Source organism: Symsagittifera roscoffensis, chromosome 3, assembly GCF_963678635.1.
Source record: "Symsagittifera roscoffensis chromosome 3, txSymRosc1.1, whole genome shotgun sequence".
NCBI lineage: Eukaryota > Metazoa > Xenacoelomorpha > Acoela > Convolutidae > Symsagittifera > Symsagittifera roscoffensis.
In genome coordinates this window covers 54,728,994-54,749,222 of record NC_087064.1, presented here as the reverse complement: position 1 = coordinate 54,749,222, position 20,229 = coordinate 54,728,994, and the positions used below count along the sequence as shown (strand labels likewise).

Below are 20,229 nucleotides of genomic sequence, written 5' to 3'. Positions count from 1 at the left end.
AGCCATTTTCAAAGTTAACAATTTTCATAGGTTCAAACGGTAGAGTAATCTCACGCGGAACAATCTGTAGGCCTCATGTGCCCAAATCCTGACCAGTCCTTCCACCGGCAGCATTTCCAGAGGTTTGATTGCCTCGTAGATACCTCTCACCCACCTCGTCATTTCACGCGGACTGTAAATATAATGGGGCTGCATATCAGCCGTGAATCGCTCTTGTGTCTTCAAGAAGAATTCTACCATCGCATTGGTCAAGGGTTCGTGATACGGCTTCAAAGATGATATACACCGCAACATAGCTCGGTTGAAAGTCCCGTAAATCTGTTTCAAACTCATTTCTCCGGGGTAATCGACATACACAACCGGTATATGACGCAAAAATCGAGGAGATATCGGCTTTCGTCCGGGGTCTGTCGGAGGGTTACAAGCTCCAACAATTTGGATTCTTTGACATTGGACCCATTGCATATCTGAGATCCTGTAGAAGCCTCCGTGTTCTACAATTTGTCTCAAGAAGGTTATCACTCGCTGTGTTTCATATTTATCCTGATCGGGCAAATTAATTTCGTCGCAGAACAGCACAATCCACTGACCGAGAGCAATGGGTGCGATTACGGTTCCATTTGGAGTTTTTCGATACTCACAGTACTGGTCTAGAGTTTTGATTAAAAGTTCTGGTGTCGTGGCGCTTGAGAAATTCAATCCAATCACTTCCATGTCTGGCAGGGCTCGTAGAGCAGAGAATAGAGTCATTGTTTTTCCCGACCCTGAACAAAAATAAATTCGATCAGACCAAGTTTGATTCTCTCATTCATACTAATATAAATATGTCCACACCAGTAGTGATTCCTAGGTGGGGAGCGACCACCCCTTCTCAATTCTGGTTGCAAAATTTTCCAAAGGGTCCGCCCTTTGGTATAACTTTACGACACCCATTTTTGGCTGACCAACCTTAAAATTTTTCTAAGGGCGCCAAAATAACTAATTTTGAGTTGGGAGATGGCGCCGAAAAATGCAATTTTTTGGTCAAAATTTTCCAAAAAGTGCCTAACAACGCCTTTTTGGCCCGTTTCTTGAAAAATTTGCCTGCGACTCAGAACATTTTTGTTAAAATAGGGTCCTTAAAGTATTTTCGGAGAACTCGGAAAATCAAATTGGTCGATCTAAAAAAGGTCCGCAAAATTTAAAGTTTTTTCGAAAAACCGCCTCCCTAGAAAAATTTCTGCGCAAGCCACTGGTCCACGCAAAAACAACTTCATGATACCCCATGGTTCGCTTCCTGCATGAAAATCGTCAGACAAAATGTCCATTTGACGGAGTAACTAGTGGCTTTACAAGATTCTTTTTTCAGCCAAAAATGCTGGAAAATGAGAGAAGAATCGTATGCATATACTTGGACAGCTGGTCGAAAATATTATGAAGTCAAAACTTATAGGGGGAGAGAAACAGTAAAATAGCCAAGAATTTTTCAGTAAATCGAGACCGCAAAAAAATTGCAGTTAAATTCTAGTTATTGAAGCCCAACTACTTTGAGTTTGAAAATTGATTGTTTCTCACCTGGTGGTCCACACAGCACTAGTGGTTTGTGTTCGGACAACCAAGTGTACAAGAGTGCCTCGTGTCTCACTGTGTCCAATGTAGGCACCACCACATCTGGGGATCCCACTTTATGTGTCTCCACTTCTATCTGGGGCACCTTGTTGGACCACGGCTGCCATTCACCCTCCACTGTTGCCTGAAATAGACAAAATCATTTCTCTAGCACAAACAATTAAATACAACAAACCACTACTTTCTTATACCATTGACTTTTTTGAAAGCTGTTGCAAAAACACCAAGAGTAGTACTCATAAGAGAAAAATTTAATTCGATTACTAACAAAAGACATTTAGATTCCGATGAACAGATTTTTTTTCAAGAGATATTTCGAACTTAGATAACGGTTGACATATTTTCAGTCACCTCGAAGTCAATGATGCTCTGATTCGGCAGCATTGTCGGCAGTTGGATTGTTGTCGCCTGAGCAATGAACGCTCCCAGCTGCTCTCTCGCCTTCAGTTTTCCATCGCCAACTGCAGCGAAAATCAACGAATAGATCAACGCTTTCCCAGAATACGACTCAACTTTTTCCCTAGCCAATGGGAAGTCGGCGTGGTCTCTGTTATACTTGATGATGTTCCTCGCGATTTGATTCAACATCGAGAAGAGTGTCGAGAGAACCCGTAGTTTGGTATACTCCATGATGTGGTCCAAGGATGCAGCCTGTTCCAGGACTCTGGACACAATGCCGCCTTCTGCGAAATGAGGTTCAAGTACAGCTGCAACGTCATTTTGAACCTAAACAGTTGAAATTGTTTTCAAATTTCAATAAAAGCAAGTATTTTTTGTCAATTCTCAAGCAAGTGAAAACAGTTTCGATGTCACTGAACGTGTGATGCATGTTTTTTATTTTCTAATTCTCAGCAAGGCTTTGCATGAATCGATCGATGGTGTCAACGCTATGCAAATAACTTGTGAATGCAAGGGCGAACTGTGATCATCGATTATTTAATTTGTGATTTTAACCTTTATTGCCATTTTTCTAGTCTGTTTATTAGCCTACAACACAAATATTTACATTTTCAGAGGAAACACTACGAAGAGAGAATTAGCGTAAGACAGAGTTATAACAGAAAAATAGACTGATTATTACTCGATAAACTAGTCGGCTTTTGATCTAAACAGACAACAATTTTAGACGAAGTCGAGTGACAAATCACATCGTAAAGTTTCGAAAAAGCGTTATCAGTACCGAGATAAATTTATCTGAATATTTTCAGACGTCCAGCGATTGATTGGTTGGCATTTGACAAGTATAATATCGTAAAATCTTTTTCACACTACTTGAACTGCAACTATTCCATTGAGCTCATTAACTCCATGAATACTTGTGAGGCAAATTCATGTCATGTCAAATTCAACATCACGTTAATTCTCACAAAACGCGGTGAAATCACTTAATAATATCATGATTCGCAACAAGTCATGACATTATTAAGTGATTTCACCGCGTTTTGTGTGAACTAACGAGAGACAAATTCATGACATAAATGTCCTTGGGGGAGGGAGATCTTTTTTAGAACAGAAGGGGAAGAGGTTGAGCCCAGTTTTTTTTTGTTGTAGTACAACTAAAGTGGTCTTAAATCTCCAAAAACGACAGCTATTAATGGTTCAAAGGCTGAATGTAGCAAAACAAATGAATCATATTGAAGACCTTTCAGCCTTGATTCGATCGATATAAGACATTTCCAAATTAAATTTTTGAGAAAAATCTGTTTGACATTATGAAACTATTGTTTTTAGAAGAATTCAGAGATATAACTGAAGCTACTCCTCAAGTTTAACCATTTCAAGCCAGATACAGTTGTTAATATTTCATCTTTTTACACTACTAAAGCCATTGCTAGATTTTTTTTAGCTTACTGTAAGTCAATCCTCGCACAAAACTTTTTTCCACTTCCCACCAACTACAATAAAGCACAAAAATTGAACGCCAGCTAGCCAAAAAAAAACGAAAAAATCGAAGATATATTTAAATCCTTGTAAAATTTGTCTCCAATGCGTTCAATTTGAAGAAAGAATGCTGATAAACTTAAATGCCAGCATTAACACAGAGGCGAAGCTTTGCTTCGCAAACACGTGCGAGAACACGTCAAAAAGCAGCTCTATGAAGTGCATTAAGAAAAATAGAAATAAGCCTCGAATTAGTAAAAAAATTCTGCAACATCTGAGATTCGAACCTGCGACCTAGCGACTAAGAGTCTCACGCACTAACCACTCAGCACCGGACACCAACTTTTCACCAAACACTAGCCACAAATAAAGCAGAGAACAGATGCTAAGCAATTTCCAAATAAGTGAACACTTTTAATGAGCACTGTTATTAAACAGTTAGGTTAGAAAAAAAAGTTCGTAATAATACACTAAGCTGATCGCAAGAGTAAATATGACAATTGAAAAACAAAACTTATCAAGCGATAACTAGGCAGACAAGTATTGGGCGAATGACCGTTGAGCCAAAAGAAGTAAAACCAAAAAAAAAAATTAAATTTGTTGCAACTTTCGAACTTCAGAAATTGCAGAAAATTAGACTATCAGGTATTTTTTGTAACCCGCTGAAAAAATTTTTAATCCTTTTTCGAAGCTATAAGCTGATTACATTTTGGGTCATTTCCTCTTTCTCAATTGGAGAGCAAAAACTGAATTCCTTTCAGCAAAATTATTTGAATAAAAATCAAAACCAAATCGCAGAAGAAAAGCAAAAAATTCATCACGACCGATCTATGTCTTCAGTACGCTCAGTGAGTTCACAAAACAATTAAAATGGAACGGCGATTAAAAATAAAACTCTATCAGACCTTCTATCAGAACAAATATGCCAACTACTGCCCCGAGTGATTCAAGTGATTTCGTTAAGCTAGTGGTCAACCTGAAAAAACCTATATTGAGATTTGATAACGTTTGGTAATCTCGCATGTGTAAAAAAAGTGAAAATCAATTTTTGACCACTGAAAGTGAGCTTAACTTCGGGTATTTTCCTAACAGTTGTTCCACTCAAAATCAGGTACACTTCGCTTACCTTAAATGAATGAGTCACTTCGCTTACCTTAAATTAAGGATTCAGAAAAGGTCACTTGATAAACTCAAACCAGGCAAATGAAACATTTGAAAGAGGAAAAACTGAACCTTCTCTTACCCAAAATTTTGAGAAAAACTCACTTGATACACTCGAACCAGGCAAATGAAACAATTGAAGTAGGAAAATCTGAATCTTTTTCTACGCCGTAGTACTGGCATATAAAAAATTTATTCAAAATTTCGCAATCAGATAGATTCAAAAAATCAAAAAATTTTAGGACAGAAATTTTTTATTGATTAGTTACAAAATAAAGAAAAAAATTTGACCAATTTTGAAAAAAAATGGAGCAAAACTTCCGTGCATGCAATTACTTGCACAAATCTGGAATATATTGGAAAAGGTAAAATGCTAAATGCAAAAAAATATTGGCGATGTGGCAACTAAGCCGGCAAAAAAGTTCGGCAAAGATATTGTCAACCGTAAATTTTGGTTTACAAAAAATAGGCCCTGGTTGCATTCGAACCACGGACTTTTGCCTTTACAAGCATGTGTTACCTCTATGCCGATGTGCGGATAGACGCCCTGATTTTGATTTTATTAACCGAAGTGATTTTTGAAATAATCTAAATAAGCCGACAGAATCAAAACCGACAGCCAATAGAATAAAAATCAACCAACATTTTTCGGCAAAAACTCATTAAAAAATGCATGTACCGCCCGTATACAATCAACCAGTGCTTTATATGTAATGTATGCAAGGTGGTATACATATTTCGTAAAATAAGCCAACAGAGGTTAATTCGCCAAAAAAATCAGCAAAAAATCTTCTATCAAACCTCTACAAAACTACATACAATAGTTGGAATCCTAGATAAAGCATTTACCAGTTGTTCCTAGTAGCCAGCACTTAAATAAAAATTTCAAAGAAATTGAGCATGTTGAAAAAAGTGATTATAACACCTGAAGTACCGCTGTACCGTTGGAATTGATAATGCAAGGTTTACGAGCTAAATGTCAACCCGAAAATAAGTCTATACTAGCGTGTACCGCACCTCCGGTGCTTCAAATTTAAGATTGAAACTTTCAAACTTTTAAGATTTTCTTTGAGTGTACTCTGACAGCACCCAATTTCAGGGTTCGTAATTAAAAAATGTGCAAAGTTTTTTATTCATGTTTTTATACAAATTTTGAAGAACCATAAAATTTTGTCAAGTTTTATAAAAGTTCTTCTTCTCAAGTGGTCACAAAAATCGTCTTCTCTTAAAGAAAAATGATTCGGGCCTTCGTAATTGGAGGCCAAATTTGCAACCCCTTAGATTACTCTGACAGCCCCCAACTACAGGTTAGGAATTTCAAACATTGAAAAAAAATTAATTAAATTTTCATGAAGATTTTTTGAAAAAATCACAAAAAACGTCATATCTGGAAAACTGCAAGATTTTGAGCAGTCCTATTCAGAGGCAACATTCACAACCCCCTGAGAGTACAGCGAATATTCCAATAACAGGATTGATAACTTCAAAGTTTTGGATTTTTTTAACATTTAAGTTTTTTTGAAAATTTCGGAGAAAATCATAAAAAACATCTTATCTCGAAAACTACAAAAATTTGAGTAGTCATATTTGGCGGCGAAATTCGCAACTCCTGAGAGTACCCTGACAAAGCCTCACTACATAGATGGTAATTTCAAGTTTTGTTAAATTTTTTATATCTAAGTTTTCTGAAAAATATTGAAAAAATCCAAAGATATGTCATCTCGAAAACTACACGGATTTGAGCTGCCATGATCAAAGGCAAGATTCGCAACCTCTGAGAGTACCCTCACAATATCCAATAACAGGAATGAGATCTTCACGTTTTGGAATTTTTTAAATTCTAAGTTTTTGAAAATTTTTTGAAAAAATCATAAAAAAACGTCATATCTCGAAAACTACAAGGAATTGGAGGCAAGATTCGCAACCCCTGAGAGTACCCCAACTACAGGGCGAGAATTTCAAAAATTGAGAACATTTTTAAATTTAAATTTTCCAGAAATTTTTTGAAAAACCTCGAAAATTGCCTATCTCGTAAACTAAAAAGATTTGGTTATTCATATATGGAGGCCAGAATCGCAAAATCTGGGAAAACTCTGACAATATCTTACCATTGGGTTGCTTAATTCAAACTTGATGGAATAAACACTAAATTTAAACTGGAAAATAGAAAAAAAAACTTTAACCGTTGCAATATACGATATAGCTGAAACTTGAAAAAATAATACGTTTAAACATAACATGGCGAGATAATGAAGCCCGCATTTAAATATTTAATAGATAGATAATACGTTTAAACATGGCGAGACAGTGAAGCCCGCATTTAAATATTTAATAGATAGATAAGAGATGAAAGTTAAAAAATTAGGCGACGGGTAGACAGACATAATCAAATTAGTTTAAAAAGCATGTATACAGACAGACAGACTTAATTTGGCCTCGAAAAAAATACTGAAAAATTAATGACCTTGCGAAAAACTAATTTAAAAAATTTCTTAAGCATTGCAATATATGATATAGCTTAAACATGAAAAAATTCTTTCGTTAAACATGCAAAATTACTATGCTTAAACATGGGAGATAGCTGTCACTAGCATTTAAATATAGTTAGATAGATTAGATAGATAGATAGATAGATATAGATAGATTCAGATTTCATAACGCTTGCTAATCGCGTAATCATATTTTAGCCGTTTCAGTCGCAACCCAAGAACAAATTAAAAATTTACCGAATGTGTGTTTTAGCTCAATTTGGAGCGAATAATGCAACAAGCTCAATAAGCTATATTCATAAAAAATATATGATAAAATAACAAAATTATCAGCTAAAATTTATAATAAATTTTGTAGAAACTAGGAGTATCACGTTCTCACATCTGCCTCACGACCACTTGTAACTTTACTAACACCAGCCACCAAAAAGCAGCTACAGTTTCTATCAAATTGCCAATGTTATGCAGCAAAATTTCGACCAAAAAACAGCAAGACACTCAATAGTTATCAAAAAGCACTTCGAAAATTTGAAGTGTAGAGGAACAGCTAGAAACAAAAAAAATTAAAATCAATCTTTTATGTTTAAACGTATTAATTTTTTAAAAAAGTTCCAAGTTGGTTTGAACTCGAGCATTCGAAAATTTATATTTGAGGCCAAAGTCTTAACGATCTCATCAATAATATTAAAAATTCGTAGGAAACAAAATATTAGGTAAATAAGCCGACAGAATTAAAACCGACAGCCAAATAGCTGAACCTTAAACCAAAATTATTCGGCAAAATTTTATTGGAAAATATACAAATACTGCCCAAATAATATCTACGAAAGCCATATATGTGCTTAACTTAAGGTGGTATACACACTTCGGAAGCTAAACCTAGTGCTCAATCAGAAAACGAAAAATCATCAGCAAGAAATAAAACCGATGTTTTATAACTATACATACAACCAGTCTATCAAACTGAATGATAGTTTTGAAAAAAAACATGCCAAAAAATTAGAATGCAAAAATATCATCCGAACAAAACTAACCAAGCAGCAACAAAACAGAAAAAACCTCGGCAGTAGCCCTTTATGGCGAAAAATTTTTTTTTTAAATCATAATAAAAAACTATGAGTCCCCCTTCCCCTCAGAACACACACGCAAACAAAACTTTTGATGACAACCAAAATATGCAATAAGGGCCCACTTAGTAGACATAAAGTAAGCCGAAACCGACTAAGTCGAAAAAAGCAGACAAAACGATTGAGAAAACAAAAATTTTAACAAATCAATTTGTTAAAATTACAACCTATGTAAAAACGCAAAAAATGCAAATTTCGATTGGTCCACGTCTTTAAAATCCTAAGACAATAAGCAACTACATTGAATTTTGTTAGCACCAAAAAAACGATTCTTAGAACTTGACAAAACAAGCAAGATCTTCTTAGATCTTGACAAAACTAAGCTGACAAAACAAGCAGACAAACAACAGGCCGAAATTTTTTAGAACCGGAAGTTTTACCATTTGAAAAAAAAAAACAGGTTCTGGTCAGATTCGAAACCAGCAAGTTTGCCTTCCCAGAATTGGTTATGAACTTATGAATTGGTTACGAACTTACTTGAAATGGTTATGAACTTATGTCGCAAGGGTAACAACAAATCCCATACATTTTCATAAAACATTTTTTTTCAAACAGGACGTAACCTTAGCCAAAACCAAAGCAGCAACATTTGCCATGAAATTGTTTATGCTTAAATTAGCTAAAATATGATTAAAGTGAAATTCACCAAAAGTGCCACCAAATGAGCACTTTTGCTTGCAACTTAGGTTAGAAAAAATCAATCTCCGTAAAAGTACACAACGCTTCGCTTGTGTAAGAATGAATCATTGTAAAATGAGGCAATCAAATCAATAAATCTGTGGCAGAAAACGTCCCTTAGAAAAAGACCAATTTTGAATTGGAAGAATTTTCATTGCATGCAAAGATTTCACATTTTATTTTAATATACACTACAATTCTTTTTCTAAATCAACTAGAACAACATAATAGCAGATAACCCAGTTACAAATTAACTTTTGCTTCGACAAGCAATACAACACTTTCAAACGATTCCATAAATGTTTCTGTTTCGACCCAAATTGCTACGATAATTTTTCGATTGAGATAGCTGCTTCCTTTCGACTCGATTCAATTTTAACTGTTCTCGAGAACTTTCAGTCATTAGAAGAAGTTTGATACGCCTCCGTTATCATCGTCATCTGAGTCTGACAGGGGCACCCACTCGTCTTCATCTTCACTTTCGTTCACTCCATCCCAGCCTAATTAAAAATATTTACAAAACAACAACGAAAACAACTTTCACATTTACTAAAACCTATTTCATTCAAATAAAATCTGTATTAAATTGAATAGTTTTGTACCAATGCGTATTTCTCATGAAAATCTTTCGTCAATACCTTAATAAGCTCTACTGTTCATTAGGTTTCATAGCAATGTAAGCAAGAATTTAAGCAGCCTTTGCAAGTAAACAGTAATAACCTTTTCCTCGGTCATCGAAGAACCTTCTGATCGCGGCCGGTCCCTGTCTCGCAACTTCCACTGGCGGCCGCATCAGGGGATTCTCGTCAATATTGGCTGACTTGTAGAACTCTCCCCAGTCGAGGTTGCTGAGTCTGCCGAAGAAGTGGGGCAGCTTACGCAGTTTGTTCTTGCCCAGCCACAGAGTACGGAGCAACTTCAGTTTGCACAGTCCCATCGGAACCTTAAATCACTATTTAATTAAGAGAGTTTATCTGGTCACAAACAATTCATACAACTTAGACCTCGAAGTTTACGACAGCTGTCCAAAATGGAGAAACTGTCACTTAAGTGTGATTGTGCTTCAATTAAAATCAATGAACCCTTTGCACAGCTTGCAATGAATAAATTAGTATTCAATACAGGGACTCATCTAGTTCTCGAGGGAGGTGGAGGTTAAACATCAACACTAAAAAGCACACAGAGGCGAAGCTGAGCTACGCACCACTTGCGATACAAAATAAAATGCCCAAAATGAAAAGATAATGCGACTTAAACGGAAAGAGAAAAAATAAATGAATTCTGTTGAAAAAATCGTAGACTAGAGAAATCAAGAAAAATTTTGTTGTAGTTGTTATAAAATTCAATTACATAAGAAATATTCGAAATGCACAAGCTCCAATCAATTCTTTCTCATAACCAATAGATGGAAACGCCCAGAAAAAAGGTTGCTAAAAAATCTGAGATTCAAAATTTCCTAAATGTACTCAAATACATTGCTTGAAATCTTGCAACAAAACAACCTGCATAAACAATTGGCTATAAAAACATCAAAAAAACCTTTGCTAAAATCTAAGACATTAAAATCTAAGAAAAAAAAAAGGTTTTTTTTTAAGATAAAAGAACCACAAAAAATACTAAAGTTTCAATTAATTTTCATAAAAAGACATGCATAAAATCTCCAAAAAACTCTAAACACAAGTGAAAAACAACCCAAATACGCCAAACTTATGAAATATGAACTTGATAAGCAACGTTAAGAGAGCTAAATCACAACAAAAAAATAAAGATAACATTAAAAAACAAAAACCCTTAAATAACATCGAAAGCATAGAGCAGAAAACTCATGCAGAAAAAAAACCCACTCCTGAATCTCATGTCACTATTGCCACATATCTTTATAGAAAAAACAGTCAAGTCATAAATGCAAAAAAAAATCGAAAAAAATGACGATTGAAAACAATATTTGAAAACAATACGCTATGCCATCGACTTGAATCGATTTCAAAAAAAAATTCCTCAATCCAATAGCACACTAATACATTTAAAGGAAATCTAATTCCACTTACTTTAATATTAAGAAAATAAATCAGAAACCTTGCACCGAAAAGAGAACTTGAATTTAAAAAAATTTCTAATCAAACAGAAAATTTTGAAGAGTATAAAAATTAGAAAACCACGAGATATTTTTACCCTCTTGAAATCTAAGAAACAAAGAACTTAAAAAGCGTGAAAACTTAGTTTTACTCAAGTAAAGGTACTTTTTGGAAATTATAGCGCAACTTTGGGAATAAAAAACAAAAAAACTTTTGATTTTTTTTTTTGGTTTCTGGTCATTTTTGTCAAAATTGTTTTCCATTTGACCTATTTTACTATGACTCTCAAATATATTTAAGCAATATTTTTTCGTTCGGATCTTTTTATCAAGACATCAATTTGAAAAACCATTTTTTGTATTTTTTTTCAAGATTGTGGTCGGAACATTCTGTGCTACTTGCACAGTAAGAGGCTATCCTTGTTAAAATTACAAACAGCAGAAGTAAATAAAATTAAACAAATTAAACTACAATATGAATTTCGTATATAAAAAAAAACAATTCTACGATGTGACAACTAAGCCGACAAAACACGCAGACAATTCATAAACCAACACTAGTTTTGAAGCGGAACATTGAGAAAAAACATTTCATGTCAAATTCGAACCCACCAACTTTGCCTTCCCAGGCGTATTCGTTAGCTCCAGGCCAAGTGTGCCGGAAACACAGAAATTTGAATTCATTATGAACTGATCCTAAATTTACCATTGCTAATTTAGACCATTCTGTGAACAATGTTATTTACGGGAAAAAATTTAGTACCCGATTGCAATACCCTTGCTTGTTACAAGGGTAAAAAACATGTCAACCCAAACAAAAATTGAGCACTTATAGGAAAGTTTGAACCAAAACTCTCTTTTTTGTCGCACGCTGCCCCACAAACTTAGTATATATTTCCAAGACTGAACCGAAAATCCTAAAAAATAGCATAAAATAGTTACCTTTCTCAGTTTGTTGCAGTAGAACAAGAATGATGTCATCTTGGTCAGCAATTGGATCTCCTGAGGAATGGCCTTGATCTTATTATCCGTCATGTCCAAAAACTCGAGGTTCTCCAAACAGCAGATCTCAAGCGGGAAATCTCTGAACTCATTGTTGGCCAAATGGAGACTCCTTATATTCTCAAGCTTACTAAACTCTGGAGGCAGGTTTCTCAAATCGTTGTTCGATAGATACAATCTCTCCAGGTATATTAAGTATCCGATTTCAGCCGGAAGCATTGTCAAACTTCCTGTATCAAGGATGAGAATCCTCAAGTTCGTCAAACGTCCGATGTCTCTTGGGAGGTCTCGTAGGGAGAAGTCAAGGCACGATTCCCGCTCTGGACTTGCCTCCAAAACTTCGAGGTCAGTTAGGTGGAATAGCTCTGGTGGCATTGGGTTCAGTTCTTTTCCTTGCAGTTTTAGTTTCTTCTTGAACCCAAGATAGTCGTCCGCTTCAACGCGTAATTTCAAATTGCGAACGTTGATCATCGTCGTGTGAGATTCAGATTTACAATATTTTTCAAAGTATTCTAATATGCGTGTAGTTAAAAGCCAGTGATTTATTTATTCAACACGCGTTTTTAAATTCAAAATACTGCACCGAGCAATGACTGTTTTTGTATGAAAAACGATATTCGATTGTGTTGGTAATATTACTAACAAACAATTTTTTAAGTCTAGCTGCAAATAAAAAGGCGATTACTTCTAGATTAGCAAGGTCGGGAATTACGCTAGAAAGCAGAAATTGCTAAATAAAATCGAGTTCAGACCTTTTATAGAGTAGTTTTAAATTAATGAACGAAAAATTTAAAGAAGCAAAAATTCTCAAAAGCTTGTATCTTTTAGCTACTGAAACATCAAATTTTGCCTGACCTGCATAGATGGTGACAACTCTTTATCCTGCGCATCTTTGTCTTTATCTCCCATCTGCGCCCCTTGCAATGCCCCTCCCCCTCCTCCGGCAACTGCCTGCTCGTCATCCGGCTCCACCGATACATTTCTGAGTCTCTGGAGGAAGTTGTGGTAAACCATGTCCACTGTCATGACCTCCTCACTGAACCAGATCATACCACATCTGGACACTGTGGCCAGGGTGGCGTGTTTCAGATCTTGCACTTCGAACATGATGCGCACCTGGTGGCAGAGAAATAGATGTTATAATGATTGATTGATCTGCTCACATTTCACATCTCATATTACATTTTGCCCCAATATCTCTACCTCGCCCACTAAATATCCTCATGAACGTTTTTCATGACCTTCACACTTTTACTGTTCGATAGTTGAAACGATTTCCTCCTAACAAAAGAAATGAACTGAACTTCGAAAAAGCAGAAGTCAAACCTCGAAAAATCAAATTTGAGTGTGAACAAAATTTTTTGACTTTTCCAGCAAAAAAAAACAATTAAAACCACGATCTATATAGGAGAAAATCACTTGAATTTTCAAAATTTTAATGGAAAAAACCGCGCCTCGGCTTACGCCTGCGCATACTTAATACATCAGGCAGCATAGAAAGTGCAATACTATGCGAAAGAGTACGCATAAAGTTTGCACTATAATGCCCGAGTTTTGTTGGACAGAAATGGCTTATTGTCAAACACAACGCTTGCAAGCTCGCTTGTTAAACTAGGAAGTTTAATTAGAATATTGGATTTCCAAATCAAAATTCATTCAGTGGAATTGTGCGATAACTTAACGCTTTCATCGTTCAATTTTTTGAACTCGACTCAACATGTTTCTGGGTTCTCATGAAACGCCAAAATGACACATTGTTTGTGTGTCAAGCTAGTCGTTGAAAAATGAAAAACCTTCCGTATTGGAAGTTTTTTCTCAAAATATAGTATACGAGTGCCAAGTGTTTCCCCACCATTAAGATAACCGCAAACAATTGTTGTCTTTAGCATTTTCTAAAACAAAATAAAAATTCCTTTATGCATACGTAGTTTACCAACCATTAAAATAACCGTAAAAAATTGTTGTCTTTAGCATCTTTTAAAACAAAATAACAATTCGTTTATAGATACGTTTTTGATCTTGTCGCAGTAGCGAAGTGACTCAATGGATTTCAAAAACTAATTGAAATTCAAACATTATTCGAATTTCCAGAAACTTTTAGGATTGACACTTTTTTGATTAAAAAACATTTTAGAAATTTTGATCAATCATAGAACATAGCCAACATACAGATGAAAAAGTGCCAGTGAACTCCAGAAAAAAATTCCAAAGAAGCCAAAAAAATTGCAAACAAAATTAAATCACGTTAAAGTTCTTTGAATTAACATAATCTTGTATGATCGGCACTTTTTTCATAAAATAAACCAAATTGGCTAAATCTGAATTGGATCAATAGGTTAATTTTTTATTCGGCTGGAAAACTTGAAAATAAAACCCACTTTCAAAATTTAAGTCCTTCACGTTTCTTGGCGGAATTTCCACTTTAGTTACCAGAGAGCATAGTTTTCTTTCCACGCGTAAAAACTGAGCGTGAACAAAAAAAAACAAAGAAAATTAATAATAAATTAGGCTTCCACTTATTTAATCTGAGTTTTGCTTCCATTCTCAAGCAGAGCAAACATCCAGTTGAAAAGTAGCAATTCACACAGGAAAACTTAAAAATGACTGACTTGTTATTGAAAACATTGCCAAGAGACGCGTTCATGAATCTTTTCCAACTGTCTTCTGGCTATGCTTTCAAAAAACAAGTCATTTTTAAAACCAAAAAATCGAAAAAAAACGTCTTTACAAATTCAAAGTAAAAAAATAAGGCTTAAAACGCTTTGATTTTCAAAACAAATGATGATTGTCACTGTTTTGATCAATTACTTCATTTGAGAAAACTGGATCAATAGGTAAAGTTTTATTCCGCGACCAACAAAAATCACCAAAACCTATAGTATTCACTATGTTCATGAATCTGAAACAAGATTTAATGACACTGAGAGATCTAAGACGTAAATGCACATTCGAAAAAAGTGGAAAATTGGCGCAAAAAACAATTTTTCAAAAAATGATGAAAGCTTTCAAACAGTTTGTTATATTGTTAAACCTTATCCCACACGCAATAACTATTAACAAAAAATTTTGGAACAACTGAGCTGCCTCAATTCAATTTGTAGCGATCTAACTTGCTGCTCACGCTAGTCGTGTCGAAAAAACTGGCAGATAGCGCACATTAACCCAAATTTAGGAAAGTGGATCAATAGGTTACAGCCAGAAAAATATAAGCCCTTAAAGTTCTTTAAATTTCAAGAACAATCATAATTGGCGCTTTTTGGATAAAAATTAACCCAAATTTAGAAAACTGGATCAATAGGTAAACTTTTTTTTATTTCACTAGGAAATTTGATAATTAAATACAATTCGAAATTAGAAATCGCTCGCCTTTTTTGTAAGCTTCACATTAAAAATCAGTTGGCGTGAACAAATTTTTCCAAAAAAAAACAAGACCTATATAAGAGTACTCACTACGTTAATTACTCTAAATTAATGCTGATCCGTATACTAACAGAAAACGCCCCTTCAAAAGATCAATTCCAAACTCGATGTAGAGTATGAAACTTTTACGATGTCAAGTATAAGAACAAACTCTTCAAAATTATTACTTTGTTTCACCATGCCAAATGTCGTTGCATTATGACAAACTGAGCCAACAGATAGTTGAAAAAGAGTCATAACGCAAAAAAAAAACAAGAAAAAAATATTTGTTTTTTGAAAACTTCAACTATTGAAATTCAAAGAAAAGAAAATATGGCCTTAGGGTTCTTTGAATTACGAGAACAATTTAAGATTGACTTTTTTTGATAAAATTGAAGCAATTTGAAAACAAAAACTGTATCAATATGTTAACTTTTTATTTCGCTGGGAAATCTGAAAAATAAAAACCACGTTCCAAACTCGAAGTCGATCACGTTATTCGTGACCTTTTCACTTTTTCTGTTCGATAGCGGATTTTGCTCTCCTTTGAACAACGGAAATGAAATGAACTTAAAAAAATCAAAAGTCAAACCCCGAAAAATCAAAAGTTAACGTGAATAAATTTTACGACTTTTCCTTCAAAAAATAAACAAACAAAATCACTTAGACCTATCAAAGAAGATTCACTACGTTAACGACACTTAACCAATATCAGGTTTAGAAAGAGGCAAAGTGTGGTCGCCTTTTCTAAGCCTACCTCCCTCCCCCCACAGTGGCTCGACACTCTTACCACCCAAACGGTCCCCATTTAGAACTAATTTACATCCATTTTCGCTGTCCGATACTAAATTTGAGTCTATTTGGCTATACAACCCCTAAATGATGAAAAATAAAAATGAAAATTTTTATTTTCAAATTTGACCAATGTTAATAGGAAATAAACGGTATTATTATACAACTGGTAAACGAAACATTTTCACTTAATTGGGCCTCAAACTGACTTTTTTCTCCACCCGGGCTCACCATCCTACAAAAGTTCCCTTATCTTGGAACTTTTTCAAAAAAAAAGAAATTCAAAAAAAAATTGCTAAAAACATTTGTGTTTCTGTACCGTAATAACAGATAAAAATCAATTTTCGAAATTTTTTTTCATGTAAATTTTTTTCAATGAACCTCCTGATTACGCGTAATTACAGATCTGAATTATTTTGGAGACAATAAAACACCAACTTGGACTAATCACGTCATATAGCTGCGGAAGTGTTGTATAAGGGGTTCAGGTACATATCGACGGAATTTCTAGTTATCAGCAAAAAAACTTACTTTAAGTTAGTGAGTTTTTCAGTAAACTCATGTGGCGATACGAGTCGTGTGGTCAACGAGTCACCGTTAGTGTTTTCTGCGACAGTGGAGAATTTTTAAACTGATTATAAGAAAACTTGTGAAAAATATGTAGGAAAAGTTCCTAGCTTACAACTTTCAAGACTTACATGACCCTAAACTTTTTCGATGACGCCGGTACGTACTAATTTTGGGTAACGCGAACATTTATATGTCAAAACCTTCAAATAGTGCCTGAAAACATCGCTTTTGTCTGTTGATTCAAAAGTTTACCTATCAGCGAAAAAAACTCGTCAAAATAGGGTCATTTTGACATTATGAGCCCTCGTTTAAGGAGAAACTCGGATAATCGATTTGCCAGAATTAGAAAAATTCGAAACCCCTTGAAGAAAATCCTCGATCGGCGTTAACATCGTTTTTCATCCTGCTTTTGCAATTAATTGAAATGTTAAAAATCAATTATCAATTAATTGGCACAACCCGAAATTAAATTGCAATTGATTGCAAGCACGAAGCTTCACTCTTCGTTAACATTTTTGGACACGAGTTTTTTTCCCAGTATTTTTTGTTGATTTTCAGAAACAATTGCATTTCCAGGTAGCGTTGGCATGATAGCGGTACTAGTACATTTGGTACTAGTACAAGTACTAGTACAGTACGTTACCCACGTTATGAGTTACTAATACCTTGCAAACACGGGTGTCAACTTTCACCTAGTGTGTTCTCGCTAGATTTCATAGCGAGAAAAATCAAGGTCGTAACTAATGAATTTTCTGATGAACAGTGTGAGAAAAACCGAAAAGCTGAAAAATCAAAACAAAACTCACAGGTTTTTCAGGCGCTGTTTAAAAATTGAACACAGAGGCGAAGCTCCGTTTTGCGAGAACACACCAAAAAGCAGCTCTATCAATTGAAATAAGAAAAAATAGAAATAAGCCTCAAATTAGCAAAATCTCGGCTAAGTGTAGAATTCGAATCTGCGACCTAATGCAATCAAAAGATTTTGCGTCTCACGCCCTATCCAGTCAGCCACGCAAGCTTAAAAATCGACAAACAAAAACTGCAAATACGATTCAGCAAAAGTGGCACCAAATACAAATAGACACAATTTTGCAAGTAACAATTTGAATTATCGCAAACTGAAGGCATCCACACTAACTTTTCAGTTAACATATCTCAAAGCAAAAAGTCACATTATGTATAAAAATGCACTTCAAAAAATTGCCAGATATAATGAAATAGAAAAATTCTGAAATCGTGTTTTCATTAATGTAATATTGTTCGAGACAAATCGCTTTTTTGGTTTCAATTGATGAATTAAAAACGTATTAACTGTGTTAACTTATTACTATTTGAATATCAAAGCACAAGCTATGAATAGGCTGTAAAAGGGCCCCAAAATTAGCACCAATATTTGCGACTTAGGTTGGAAAAACGAAGGTTCATACTAATACGCTCGCTTCACAAGTTTAATTATTAATGCTTTCATTTTGCGTATTTTATGATATTGAATTCTGCTTATAATTGCCGGAATTTATGCCAGTTCGTTATTCTTTGTTAACTTGTAATTTCCGATAACAACGATTAAATTACGTATGAAATGCAATCAGCCAGCTACCCGAAACCGATCTACCTCAGAACCGAAAGGAGGCAGAAATGTAGTTTTCGCTCGGATTTGCTAAGCTATTGGAGTAAAAAAACACTTTCTCAGCAAATTGAAATATAATCCAAGAGGCAAATGTAAGTCTAATTCAGATAACTTTTACATAATTTCACAATTCTCATAATAAATTAATCGCAGTAAAATCAAATTAAGAAAGATAAAAGAAAAGCTCAAATAAATTTGAAATCTTTCCATGACAGCTTACCATAGGTTGTCACATAGTATTTTTCTTTTATTTTTCTGTAAGTAGGTACGTCATCTGAGGATTTATTTTGATGAATATTGTTCCTTGTCTTTGAAAAAAATCCATAAAATTACTATTACATCTTTCCACTAGCTTTAGTTTTTTTTGAGTTTTCCTCGATTTGAGAATTTTCATATTTGATTTTTTTCATAATCTGGCAGTCGTTTGTTTTTTATTTTCCAGTAGTTGCGAACCAATTTCTAGTCAAGAAACATTAAAACTGGCATTATATTATGTTTCAGTTTCAAAACGGAGGATGAGTCATATTTTGCGCGATTGCAACATGTTTTTATAGCCCAACCTACTTGTTTTTCGAGTGATATAGTTAAATTTGTGGAAATTCCGCCTATAAGAATGGCTGGGTAGTGGAAATGGTATTTTGATTGATTGAAGTGTTTTTATTCCGCACGCCATTTTTCGCAAAATCATTATGATTTCTTTTTGGAACGTTAAAAATTGGTCTAAGACAACCTTAAGATACTTAACGTTAGTTTTTTCCGCTTTTAATTGGTTATCTAACATATTTGAGTATTTTTCTTTAATTTTTCTTGAAAACTTTTGAGTGAATACAATGAGTTCAGTTTTTTGGCCGAGTTTAAGAGAGTGGGATTTAAAAATATCCATGATTTTGCAATTTTTTTCCAGTTGTTACAGTGCAAAATTTACATCGTGGTGTTCACAAAAATAAGCAAGTCGTCGGCGTATTGCACAATTTGCTTTTGCCGAACGCTTTTGAGAACCGAATGCTTTGAGAACCAGTAGATCTAGTATTGAGCGAGCAATGCATTTGTTGTTATCAATTGCTTTTCTAAGGGCTTCTGTACAGTATAAGATAGCGTCAATGGTTGAATAAGACGTTCGAAACCCAAATTGAGTGTTACTTCTGAGATTGTTTGTTTGTAGATACTTATATATTTCTTTATATAAACCTTTTTTCTGAATGAAATGTGCCATTCGCTCAAAAAGATTAGGAAATTTGTTTTTTGTCAAAGAAACAGCATAGTGTTGAAAACTTGTAGTTTGGGAGGTTTGCCATTTTGGTAAGATTGGAGATTGATTTTCAAAAGATTTTTTTAGAAAATAAAAGCTACTTGATGTTTTTTTTGTATTTCTTGTCATTTATGGTGTCTCATTTTTTCGACGAAAACAACTCTGATATAAATTTTTCTTCAGCTAAATTCACTCTAGTTGTATCAATTCGTATAAATATTGTTTTCGGCGGTACACATAAATTGATGGCTATCACAATATTTGAACAGAAAACTTTGCACATCTCCTCGGGAGTGTTTTGTCTGTAGAAGCTTTCCCAGTTTATCCTCAAAATTTGTGTCTTAAATTTCAATTCTGAGTAATTGCTTTTCTCATATATTTCGCGTTTGATGGGGATAATTCGATTACGCACCCTGCGCTCAGTTATGAAAAGTGTAACTAGATGATCCGTTTTAATCGGGGGAGTGAAAATAAATGACCTGTTTGATTGGTCTTTTAAACTGATGTCACTGATCATTAGGTCTATTAGGGTTTTGGAATGTTTTGGTATGATTTTGTTAGCGACGTCAAAA

The 20,229-nt window shown here is 34.5% G+C and overlaps 2 protein-coding genes across 6 annotated transcripts in view; both read right to left on the bottom strand.

Moving 5' to 3' along the window:
• LOC134841105 (cytoplasmic dynein 1 heavy chain 1-like) overlaps positions 1-20,229 on the bottom strand; it is an 80,472-nt gene that overhangs the window by 22,912 nt on the left and 37,331 nt on the right. For 3 of the 5 annotated variants that reach the window (XM_063856887.1, XM_063856886.1, XM_063856888.1), the window contains exons 23-27: positions 12,876-13,136; positions 2,563-2,595; positions 1,960-2,334; positions 1,555-1,732; positions 55-764 (exon numbers count right to left, since the gene is read on the bottom strand). In XM_063856887.1, the coding sequence (XP_063712957.1) occupies positions 55-764; positions 1,555-1,732; positions 1,960-2,334; positions 2,563-2,595; positions 12,876-13,136 (1,557 nt within the window). The remainder of the gene's footprint in view (positions 1-54; positions 765-1,554; positions 1,733-1,959; positions 2,335-2,562; positions 2,596-12,875; positions 13,137-20,229) is intronic. The other 2 variants (XM_063856889.1, XM_063856890.1) reach the window with 1 other exon arrangement.
• Positions 9,056-12,648, bottom strand: LOC134841107 (uncharacterized). Its single transcript, XM_063856891.1, has 3 exons — positions 11,961-12,648; positions 9,665-9,887; positions 9,056-9,444 (listed from the first exon to the last, which is right to left on the bottom strand). The coding sequence occupies exons 1-3, from the start codon at positions 12,489-12,491 to the stop codon at positions 9,347-9,349; spliced, it is 852 nt and encodes a 283-aa protein (XP_063712961.1). The 5' UTR covers positions 12,492-12,648; the 3' UTR covers positions 9,056-9,346.

Coding starts and splice junctions, on each gene's coding strand:
- LOC134841107 (XM_063856891.1), bottom strand. CDS start 12,491: ATGATCAACGTTCGCAATTTGAAATTACGCGTTGAAGCGGACGACTAT. Junction 9,888..11,960: donor ACTGCAACAAACTGAGAAAG/GTAACTATTTTA, acceptor TAGTGATTTAAG/GTTCCGATGGGACTGTGCAA. Junction 9,445..9,664: donor CTTCGATGACCGAGGAAAAG/GTTATTACTGTT, acceptor ATTTTTAATTAG/GCTGGGATGGAGTGAACGAA.